We start from the raw sequence: 12,126 nt of genomic DNA, 5'->3' as shown, positions 1-12,126 counted from the left end.
TGAGCATGAAAGCCTAGAGCCAGACTAAATTTAACTTTCATTGGTGAACCATTATTCAGACGTCTCTGTAGTTCAAGACTAGGCTGATCCCTGTCTGGGAAATCGGGTCTGTGTATTAGAATTACACACATACTGTCTCAGTTTGGCCCAGCAGCGACCATGGAGGCTTCAAAAGATTAGAAATAAACGATATCAAAATATACACCTAAAATTTAGATGTTTTTAGAGGGTGTTTTGTTTGTTGTTTTGTTTTTTCCTTTCAAACCATGATCTGTATTGGGTGAAAACTGTGATTGATTACACTTAATATTAATTATATATTGATTATATACCAGTTGCTTGATGATTTTTAGAAATTTTATGAAGATTAAAATTTAGAAAGATTTTTTTGAAGAATAACAACTTAGTTTCACTAAATATTGATTATATATTGATTATATACCAGTTTTATTAAGATTCTTTTGAAGAATAACAACTTATCTTCACTAAATATTAATTATATATTGATTATATACCAGTTTTAAGATTTTTTTGAAGAATAACAACTTGATTATATATTGATTATATACCAGTTTTATTAAGCTTTATTTGAGGAATAACGACTTAGCTTCACTAAATATTGATTATATACCAGTTTTATTACGATTTTTTTGAAGAATAACAACTTAGCTTCACTAAATATTGATTATATATTGATTATATACCAGTTTTATTTAGATTTTTTTGAAGATAACAACTTAGCTTCACTAAATATTGATTATAAATTGATTATATACCAGTTTTATTAAGCTTTATTTGAAGAATAACGACTTAGCTTCACTAAATATTGATTATATGTATATTAATGATGTTAAGGATAATGTTTATGGAAAAGAAAAATGACTCTTTACAGTTAATCAGGGGTCAGTTTTACCTGGAAACCTTATTGCTGTTCTTTACAGTTGGACAGAACTGCTGGAGTGGACACGTGGAACCTGTGGTGAATCTTCTGTGGCATCGTTCAGAGAACCGCTTGCAGCACCTTTAGTTTTAAGGGTGTTATTTCTACATCACCACCAACCCCCACCTACACACCGTCCTCAGCATTCCAGTAGCTCAAACTTACTAACTGGAAAACCCGCCTCAAAAGCCTTAACCCCACTGGGTTTTGGGGGCTGGTCTCCCAGAAAGGGATTAAGCCTAGTCCTAGACTACTTTTTTACTTTTTAATGGAGAATCACCATTCAGAACGCTCTGTAGATGCTCTGTAGTCCAAAACTAGGCTTAATCCCTGTCTTTGTGATGGTTTCATTTAAAGCTGACCTAAAATTCAAGCTTTATTGTCCAAACCTGTAACACAGATGATCATTCTGACCCATTAGAGATCGACTCGCTTCAATACCCTGGATTCTAGTTATCTTTGTCCTGTTCCACAGTTTCCTTCCAGAGAAGGATCTCCGTCCAGAACCAGGCTCAGTCCCCGTCTCGGAATCTGGGGCCGGATTCACAAAAGCTTTCCTAAGAAAAAACTCTGAAGATGACCACTGAGACGTTCTTAACACTGGGCCTCATTCGCCGATCGCTCTTCATTAGAAAATCCTGTGTTTATGAGGCCTCTGAAAACACGCCATGAATCTGACCTAGACTTTTTGTGTGGACTTTCCTCAAGAACTACTGCAAGAAATCTTTTTAGGAAGACGCAGGTGAATGAGGCCCAATGTTCTCCAAAAAAACCTTCTTTCTTAAGACTCGTTTCATTGTTTTCTTATGTAGCCAATTTCTAACAAGACATTTTCAGCTCATCTTAAACTCATCAGAATTTTAATTTGTTTATATTTTCTATATTTTAGTTAAATCTGTGCAGGAAATGGAGGAGAAACAATCAAATTAAGTGTCTAAAAAGTTCAGCAAAGCTGAAATATGGAAACTAACAGTTCTTAAAGACCGAACTCCACTTTTAATCTGGTTAAATATTGCGTTAATTCTGTAATTCAGCTGGTGAGTTTACAGGCCGACCTTCTGACCTTAGACAGTGCAATGTAGGCCGCTCCAGGGTTAAGGACATATTTAATTAATCAATTATTTTATTTATTTATTTATTTATTTAATAAATGTTTAAAAGTTATAAAAAATTATAATGTTTTAAGATATTTTTTTTAAGATTTTTCTTTTCACTTTATAGTTTTTTCTTTAGCACAAATTTAAGGGATAAAAAACCATCTAAGAAGAATTTCTTTAAGATGCTTCTGTGAGTTCGGCCCCTGGTCCTTAAACCTTTAATAGAGTAGAAGTAAACCTGGTTTCTTTGGGTCTCTGTTTCTCTTCCTGTACTCAGATAGAGGATTTCAGTTGGAGGTTTAACGTAAAAGCTGTCAGCAGTTTCTTCTGTTTTTGTATTTCTGCAGGCTGGAGGATCCTGTTCTGATTTTACTGGCATTAAGGAAAGCAGTACATGTTTCAGGGGGTCAAACCTGGGGTCAAGCTGCAGTGCTGTGATGTTCAGAAGTGCCTCCTTTTGATTTCATATCAAAGATTTCTCACTTAGCTTACAGCTGTGTGCAGGACCAGTACAACTGCTGACATCCGTGTGTGTGTGTGTGTGTGTGTGTGTGTGTGTGTGTGTGTGTACAGAAACACAATACTGACAGCAGAGTTTTTGAGGCATGCTCGATGTTTTAAACATAAGGACTGCAAAAGTAATTGGAAATAAAACACCACTGTGGATCAGAAAGTCCGGACTGGTGTCTAGTCTTACTCTGAGCAGTGGGTGGGCTTATGGAGGGCTCCAGTGTGGCACAGCTGTCTGTGTGGGGGCATAACTGGCACTCTCCTACAAGGGAACTGTCCAGTGAGGAAGACAGACCCCTCCACCCCACCCCACCCCAAAAAAAAAATACATACATACAATACTGGTGGGTGGGGATTTATATCACTATATATCACTACATATCACTATAGTGGTCTCAGGCCTTCGTTTCAGATATTCATTAAGTGAACTGCTATTGGATTAAAAAAAAAAAAAAAGTAATAAAGCCATATTTTTCTATTAAAAAATATTCAATTATTTTACTAATATTATATTGTAATATTTACATGCATTCATACATATCATTGCAATTTTATTCATGCTTTATTATGGTGTAGTAGAGTATAAATATTGTATTGCAGTATTTTGTATTTATTTAGATGAAGCTAGATATTGCACTATTGATATTTTAATACTTAAAAAAGTGTAATAATATTGATATTATTTATAAAGTGCACTCCGTCCCCCAACGGGACTGAACCGGAAGTCCGCCTGTGGGACCTTTATTTTGTGTTTAAGACTTTTATTATGTTTTAATCCGGTAAGCCTCTCGTTTCCGTTCGCGATGGCGCAGGGCAAGCAGAAGTTTAAGGCGCAGAGACCCGGAGGGGCCAAGAAACCGCAGCAGAAACCGAAAGGACCGAAGAAAGGAGGTGAGCGGGGGTGTGAGGGGGGTGTGAGGGGTCCGGGCGGCGGGGTTCGGATAAGCGCGCGGGGTTTGAAGGCAGTTCCGCTCCGGGCTGCAGTGGACAGTGGAGCACGTGACTCACGAGGCTAACGCAGGCTCCTGCTCCAGTTCTCCGCCTTAACAAACATCCGGTTCTGACCCGGTTCGCGAAGTTCAGTCCATGTTCTGAATGAAGCTCGGCTTTACTTCAAAGCAGCGAACAATTAATCACAGCCAATCACAGGCCCTATTTCAGATGGGGGCGGGGCAACGTCTTTTTTTTTTAATTATTATTATTATTATTATTTTATTTTTTTTTTTTATTATTAATGTTTGAAAGTGTCATTAGAGTTGATATTTTAAACATAACAATCTAGGTTTGATAAAATTGACATTTATAAAATGTTCTTTCTAAATTTAGTTTAGCTAATTAATTTCGATCGTTCAAACCAGACATAATTACCAATAAATTTGCTGTAACTTTCAGACTTTCAGCATCAGTTCATGTTTTTAAGAAACATTTAAAGACTTATTTTTTTATTCTCGTGCTTTTAGTAGTGGCTAAATCTGTAATATTGACTTTTTGATATCTTGTTTTTTGGGGGTTTTTATTTATTTATTTATTTATTCTGTAAAGCACTTTGTGAAATGCTCTGGAAAAATACTATATAAATAAATATTACTTACTTACTAAATAAAAAATTTTAAAAAAGGAAAATTTTAGTCATGTTTAATTTTTAAAGCTGGGTCCCAGGTAATTTGTCACATGCCCAGTCGTAAATGGTACTACCAGCTGTTCATCTGGTCTCCTAGAAAATCAAGATTGAAAGACAGGATGGAATAAAATCTTAGATTAATGTAAAAAAAATTAAATACATCAATAAATATCACAAATGACAAATGAAACAATATTAAAAAAAAAAAGATGCAATGTTATGGTAAAGTTGTTGCTCGTTTAATTCATGAATGTATTTGTTGCTTTTGCAGGGAGGGTCATCGCACCCAAGAAAGCCAAAGTTGTGCAGCAGCAGAAGCTGAAAAAGGTAAATCGGGTTCTGGCGGCTGTCCAATGGGGCGCCGACACGAGGAGATGTCTGCCTTCGTTCCATAAAAACGTGCCAGGTTTTCCCCCCTCAGCTCAAATGGACAGACTAGGAAATGACTACATACCTGGGTCATTCATTTATATATAATTTATATATAAATATAAAATATAAATAATGTAAAATTACTGCCACAAAATAAGCGACTATGTTGTTTAACGTGAAGGTGGATATTAGAGTATTGTAATACTGCATTTTTACCATAATCCTATCCCATACCGCCCTGTGCAGAAGTTTGGACACCCGTGTTGGAATGATGAGTGTAAATAAGTGAACAAATCTTCTGACCCAGCTTCTGTTTATTTGCTGAATTTGACCTATTAGACAATCATATTAACTTCCATCATCTTTCTACATGCCACATTTATCCTGCATTATTCCCAATGCGCTACATTCAGCAAATCAGCAGTAATTGGATAGTTAACAAATGCAAAGGAACGACTCTAACACTTCAACAACGGATGTCGCTTGACCACAGGTGCCCAAATGTGACTGCATGTCACTGTAAGTGGACGTACATTAGCCCATATTGATCAAACCTGGCACCTTCTTCATTTCCTGTGATTCAGCAGTAAGAGCTTTACTGTAGAAGCTCCAGCCCTAGCTAAAGATAAATCCAGTAAAAAGGAGAAACAAGAGCTTCTCATTCTGAAGAAAGAAAGTAGTGAGATCTTGTCTGTGAGCTAGTCTGAAGAACAGAGCTCGGTTCCTCCAGGTTTCTCCTGGACGCCCCCCAGTCCAGCCAGCACAGCGTGGAGGATGTGTTCACCTCCATCAGCAGCAGCAGCAGCAGCAGCTCACCTGATTCACCATCATTAAGCCCTGATTTACCACCAAACCAGGCGTTGATCTGAGGAGAACTCTAAATAATACTAGACTCCATGAGAGAGGAGAACTTTGGAGATGTTCTAATGATGAACACAGTGATGGAGAACCACCACCACTTTAGTGTTTATTCTAATATCATGGTGCACCCTGGTAACGGCGTGTGTGTGTGTGTGTGTTTGTGTGTGTGTGTGTGTGTGTGTGTGTGTGTGTGTGTGTGTGTGTGTGTGTGCAGGGTCTGGACGTGGCCATCAGGAACAAAATCGAAGAGGAGATCACCCAGAAGGCCAGCACCTCCATACACAAGAAACTGAGTGTGCTCAAGGCTCCGCAGGGAAAAGGGGGTGCAGGAGGACCCTCGAAACCTGCTGCTGCTGGGCCGTCCAAATAACATCACACACATGCCCGAAACGCATATACACACCGTTGCTTGTGGGCTAGTTCACAGCACTGTAACTGTAACGTATGGCCACTAGGTGGCTGCAGTAGCTGAATTGTGGAGATCCTTTAGTTCATTTACGTTTATAGAGTGTGTCTCTTTCAAGTCCCGCTGAAGATCAGTGATCATTTTAAAGAGAATCGCTTGTATTAAAGGGCCCATATCCAAGTTTTCTCTTCTGTTTTATATTTATCCTCGAGGTCCACTGATATGATCTTAATGTTCCATAACTCATTATAAACATTTCCACCCTTTCTTTATTTTCAGAATTACAGACTGGTTTGGTTGTTTTACCGCATCTTTAAGGATCTCGATATTTTTTTCAAACAAAGATTTTCCTCCCTTTGTTTTTTCAGTCATTTCCCTCCACACAGAGACAGAGGAAACGCTTGCGTGAGCATGCTAGCCCTGTATGAGCCGAATGTAACCAATAAAAAGAGCCCTCAAAACACCACAAAGGAGAAAAAACAGATTGGTTTAATCCCAAATGACACACTACTCCCTATGTAGTGTACTTCACAAGTCAGGAAATGACCAATTCTAGCTCTTAACAGAGCTTCATTAAATATCTGAACATCTAAACAGAATCTACATTGACTCATATGAGGAAATCTGATAACCCAGTGCGTCTGTCTGCGTGTGGACGCTGTAGTATAAGACTTGCGTAGTTCACTATATAGGGAGTAAGGAGGTATTTGAGATTCAGCCGGAAACACGCATGCGTTGTTACGTCCGAATTTCTCCGTTTTCCAAAAGCTCAGTGTTTCAGTGACCAAATGCAGCATTTTTTATTTATTTATTTTTTTAACATGTCCGGATACTGGTGGATATGTAAATAACCTCTGTTCTGATTGGCTGTCGTGTATTGCCGCCCATTCAGAAAGCACTCAAAGCTAAAAAAAAAAAAAAAAGAAAGAGAGAGACCCCAGAATTGCAATATAAGAGGGCTAAACTGTGGTAGGCTTGATGGGCGGAGATATGTAAATGAGTTTCTGTGACATCACAAATAAACAGAATTCAAAACGGACGGTTTTAGGAGCTCGGTTTCTGTGTTTATGGACTGTAGGGGTCAGGTTTTGAAACTTGAACGATATTTAATATGAATTCAAATTCAGTTTATTTCAGTAAGGGAAGTTCTGTTTCCTGTGATTGGGCCCTTTAATACACTGATGGTGTGTTTAGAGGCGTTTGTGCTGATACCTGTAGATCTTAGACTAGGGGGCTGCACAGTATGCCGTTCAGCAGTAGGTGCAGTAGTGCTACCCCAGGTGAGGTGAAATGCAGGTGAGCCCTGGATCCTGTTGATGTTAGTAATTTTAATAATTTACATGTATAATAGGATGCTATTTTGATCATATTGTGCAGCCCCAGTTGTGAGGCTGCTGCTCTGCTTGCGTTGTATGGGTTTTAGAATAAACTTGGCTCGTGAGAAAAAAACTGCAGTGTGGTCTGTTCATATGACGCAAGGCCGCACGGTGAACCAGCTCCTCTAACAGGTGACCATACGAATCCAAAAGTTTGTAGACACCGTCTCGTCCAGAGTTGCTTTAAGGGTGATAATAGGGAGCCTCTGTTTTTCTGCCAAGGCCTTACACTAAATTGTGGAACATTGCTGTGAGGATTTGATGGAACAAAAGCATTAGTGAGGCTAGGTACTGATGATTGATGGATTAGTTATATTCCCACGATGCCACTCGCATGTATCCCAGAAGTACTGGATGGAGCTCCACCATCCATCATACCAGAGAACACAGCTCTCCCACTGCTCCACAGCTTCTCAATGCTGGGGGGCTTTATTATACCCCTCTAGCCCACGCCTGGCATTAGGCAGCATGGTGCCAATAGGTTCATGTTAATCTGCTCTAGAGAGTCCTATTGTATTGGTAGCGATTGGTATTGGAAAGCTGCACATCTGCATGAGCAATGGGTGCACCTGAAAATAGCTGAATGCATCCATTACAAGGGCTGTCCACAAACATTTGGACATCGTGTAACTCTTGCTATAGTAACTTAGCTGTAGAATTTTAAGCATAATAAAATGTTATGGACAAAATATACTATTTTCACTGTTTTGAGAAGCTGGTCATGTCATACACTGACTGTTCAGCCTGGCGTTAGCTGTTGTTAGCAGGTAGCTCACAGCTACGCTATCAAGGTCAAGTGCACCGTTTGTTGACTTTTCCAGTGTTGGCCTCTCCGTGTGCCAGTACTTAAGTTCCTAGATAGTCATTCATATTTCAAACGACATGTCTCCATCTCTCTGGTCTCCTAAGAACAGCTAGCGAAATCCGGGCCTAGCACCGTGTTTCGCCCCTCTGTCTTCTGGATCCAAGCAGTGCAGGAAATGGAAAAGTCCATGTAATGAAAGTGATGTTTTTATTGGTTCAGAATTTGTATTTTCACTAATACAACAGTAGCTAACAGAATGGAGAAACATCTCTGCTACCTCTACACTGATGCTAACGCTTGCACACTGATTGCGCACTTACCTAACCTATGCTAGCACACGTTTATCAGCACTACTGCTAAGTTTAAATCAATGCTTCACAAGTGATTTAGGAAACGAAAGCGAAACTACAGCGTTCCCTCAACGCCAGAGGTGTTTCACATCGCATGCTGGCTGAAGGGGGAGCGGAGGAAGCGAGGGAATGAGTCTTTAGCCATCAGGCAGTAGATGCGCTGCTGAGCTTCGTTGAACGCGCTAGCTGCGGGTTCGTCCATCACGCACATCAAGGCATCGCGGGTTTCACTGTCCAGATTCACCTGACAAAACAGAAGCACAGCTTAAACGGCTCTCCTGGGTCTCCGCAGCTCTTTAGAGAAGCATGTTCTTTACTGTCCATGGAAGAAGGCTTTCTACTAGATTTTGGAGGAGAGCATTGCTGTGAGGATTTGATTGCATTCAAAGACAAGAGTGTTTGTGAGGTTAGTATATTAGGTGATCACCACCCAGCTCATCCCAAAAGTTTTGGATGAAGGACCAATATCATTCCAGAGAACACAGTTCAGTGCTGGGGGGCTTTATACCCCAATAGCCTACACTAGGCATTAGGCAGCATGGTGTCAATAGGGTCATGTTGTTTATCTGCTCCAGAGAGTCCTATTCTATTGGCAGTACTGTCCCTGTACTTCTCTACAGGGACTAGACAGGCTCTATGCAGGCTCTAGATGGGTTAGATGGGTTCTCCTCAATTCCACATGGAAACTGAACCCTATACAGGCGTCACTCTGGAATTGGGACATGTCCAGACATCTCCCCCTCCCACCTACCTCCTGCGGGGCATCCGGGTTGATGAACTGAGTGTAGATGCTGGATGCTTTCTCGGCCAGTTTACTCTCAGGGGTGTTTTTGTAGTCCTGGCAGGCCAGCCAGAAGGCCAGGTTCTCCTCACTGAACTCGGAGCGCAGAAACCAGCGGAACGCCTGCAGACCCGCTGCTCAGACAGTGAGAAAAGTAGCTGGTTATTAAAGAGCCCATACCATAGCTGAGCCTACTCACTTTAAAGTTAAGGGAAATTTATATCCATCTTGAAGACACAGTAACAAAACACTGTTGGAAAATGACTGTTTTTGATTGTTAAGCAATGGTTCAGTCTTTAGCTGGACTGTCAGTCTCCTCCAATAAAAGAGAGACCACTTCATATTTGTTTCTTAAATTTGCATCTCTACGTGTACGGCAGCCGTTTGCTTCCTGGCATTTCCAGGCAAACAAAGCTGAGTTAGCTGAATTTGCAGACTATGAATGGCATAAAGTCCCAACAGCAATATGAAAGACTAGTGGACGGCCGGACGAGACATGAGAGCTGTGATTGGCAGTCGAGGTTATTTCACCATAGTGATTTCTGAATGCTCTCAAAGTTCAGATGTTAGTCCTGTGGTGTTTAAATTTCAATAATAATGTCTTTGCATTATAACTATTATAATAATGTCTTTGCATTTGAGCAGTTGTCATTTCTGCAAATAAATAAATGCTCTAAATAGTAACATTTTTATTTGGAATTTATGGGAAATGTTGTCCATGGTTTATGAAATATTTGCAAATGTTCATTTCTCTTAAACACACTGCCTATAGATAGTAAAACCAGAGAAACCGATCATGTCGGGTGGTCTCTTCATTTTTTCCAGAGCTGTGTATGGGGTCTGGAGCAAGTGGAAACATGAACACAGTGTAGAGCGGTATGTAATGGCAGCTGCAGAAAGAAGAAGAGGGAGCGAGGGGGAGGTGAGAAGTGAGAGAGTTAAAGAGCAGATAGTGAAGCGAACAGCAGACTCTTACACTTGCTGTGCAGTAGAGACTCCAGATCATGAACAGTCTTCTCTTCATGAGCCCTGAGAGAGAGAGAGAGAGAGAATGAGAATGTCTCATTTCTAAGGTGTAAACACGGCCAAAAGTTTGTGGACACCTGCCGACCAACTCAAAAATCTAACATGTCCATGTGGGGCCTGTACAGGTAGCCTAACTGGGAACCACCTGGCCCCACATACCAGTGAAGGGACCAGGAGGGGTTAAACAGGGGCTCCATTAGGTTGTACACTGCATACAGAGATAAAGCTGTAAAGAAGGGGTCCAAGACCTGGTCCCAGTAAAACGCATGTGCAAACCCACTCAAAGCCCATACCCACCTAGAACTAGAGCTGGGCGATATGATGATATTTTACCGTATTATGATCAACTTTGTTATTGTGATACCCTTGATATGTTTACAAAAGCTTACTGTGTAATTAGTGCTTAATAAACACTGGTCTAATTACAATGAAACGTACAGTTGATCAGTGTTTATTAAGCACTAACAGTATCTGAATAGTAGTTTTTCGTGTATCCTGAAATTCTGACTTAAATGTCTTTAAATATTATGATATATTATTTTTACCATATGGCCCAGTCCTATCTGGAACCCATCTATCCCACATTCCACCCATGTGAGCCCCACATGAGCAGGTTGGCTCGGACAGTTGGCTCTACTCTGCAATGAAAGTCTTCTACTAGATGCTGGTTGTGTTGAGTTTTAATGTGGATAATCCTCATTTTAATCCTGATACTCAAATCTCATAAAAAACCCCCAGTGGAAACGAGATCTAGACTCCATTAACATTCATTCTGCCATATGCTGTCTGAACAGAAGTTAGTTTTAACTGTAAAAAAATGTGAATGTTAGTTTTGAAGATTGTGTGATTCTAAGTCTTTACTTAGTCCTTAGTTAAAACCCGTTAGTTGTAAACTAGCACCATACTTTTACTAAATCCAGCTGCACCACAAATTCGTACGTTGTCTTAATTAGCAACTAGCAAATAAATGAATTCATTTATATATTATTGATACATATGTATATGAATTATTATTATTATTATTATTATTATTATTATTATTTTATTTAGATATTCCACAGACTAATGACAAGACAGTCCAAAAGTTTGTGGACACCCCTTCTAATTAATGCATTTAGCTACTTTAGGATGCACCCATTGCTGACACAGATGTGCAAATGCACACACACACACACACACAGGATGTCTCAAGAATTTCAGAGTAGAAGGACCAACAGAAACGCTACCTACAGATATCAGCTACAGTGGAATCTTGTTGGATTGACTTACATTAAAAGTCAGCAGTGTTGTTTGGTGCAGATCATAGTTTACCTGTGTTTATGAGGCTTCTCCGTCAGGTGAGTTAACTTCACCCGCATCCCCTTCGCCCTAAACACACACACACACACACACACACACACACACACACACAGGTTTCCAGTTAGCTTTTAAAGATGCACTGACAACTGACCGCATTGTCACTTCATTCACACACGTTGTTGCTCATACTCACTTCTCCAGGCATGATGAAGGTATAGCGGAGAGGCCCTTACACATCAGGGACGGTGAGAGCAGATACCAAAAAGAAGACGATCTTCAGCAGAGTCGGAGTCTCTCTCTCTCTGTCAGTCTGTCTCTGTCTCTCTCTGGCGCTGTGAGCCACTCTTATAAGGCTCCCTTTATCTGACCAGTGCAATCACACGACAGCAGACAGGTGTTAGGTAAGGAACATGGTGTGTGTGAGTGTGTGAGTGAGTGTGAGTGTTTAACATGGAACATCCATTTAGGATTTTAAAGCCATAAATCATCGCTGACAATAAGCTCATTAAGGCCTAATGGTGCACAGAGTACACAGTGCCGACAGCTCCCGCGGTCATGACGTTTATCCCTGGAGGGTAGAACTCAACAGCACAACTCACAGAATGATGCGGTCCTTCAGCAAAACACTGTGTGTGTGTGTGTGTGTGTGTGTGTGTGTGTGTGTGTGTGTGTGTCTTTCTGT

The 12,126-nt window shown here is 40.3% G+C and overlaps 2 protein-coding genes across 3 annotated transcripts in view; one reads left to right on the top strand and one right to left on the bottom strand.

The window, feature by feature from the left end:
* Positions 1-3,332: 3,332 nt before the first annotated feature.
* c15h19orf53 (chromosome 15 C19orf53 homolog) lies at positions 3,333-7,256 on the top strand. Its single transcript, XM_072657209.1, has 3 exons — positions 3,333-3,438; positions 4,440-4,495; positions 5,616-7,256. The coding sequence occupies exons 1-3, from the start codon at positions 3,351-3,353 to the stop codon at positions 5,769-5,771; spliced, it is 300 nt and encodes a 99-aa protein (XP_072513310.1). The 5' UTR covers positions 3,333-3,350; the 3' UTR covers positions 5,772-7,256.
* A 936-nt stretch (positions 7,257-8,192) lies between these two features.
* Positions 8,193-12,126, bottom strand: part of LOC140535347 (regulator of G-protein signaling 5) — a 6,493-nt gene continuing 2,559 nt past the window's right edge. The window contains exons 2-6 of one of the 2 annotated variants that reach the window (XM_072656644.1): positions 11,638-11,807; positions 11,457-11,513; positions 10,096-10,148; positions 9,090-9,253; positions 8,193-8,582 (exon numbers count right to left, since the gene is read on the bottom strand). In XM_072656644.1, the coding sequence (XP_072512745.1) occupies positions 8,424-8,582; positions 9,090-9,253; positions 10,096-10,148; positions 11,457-11,513; positions 11,638-11,681 (477 nt within the window). In that variant the 5' untranslated portion in view covers positions 11,682-11,807 and the 3' untranslated portion in view covers positions 8,193-8,423. Of the gene's footprint in view, positions 8,583-9,089; positions 9,254-10,095; positions 10,149-11,456; positions 11,514-11,637 lie in introns of both variants that reach the window. The other variant, XM_072656643.1, reaches the window with a different exon arrangement.

This window comes from Salminus brasiliensis, chromosome 15, assembly GCF_030463535.1.
Source record: "Salminus brasiliensis chromosome 15, fSalBra1.hap2, whole genome shotgun sequence".
Lineage (NCBI taxonomy): Eukaryota > Metazoa > Chordata > Actinopteri > Characiformes > Bryconidae > Salminus > Salminus brasiliensis.
The sequence above is the reverse complement of the archived record's forward strand: the minus strand, read 5'-3'. Positions and strand labels throughout refer to the sequence as shown.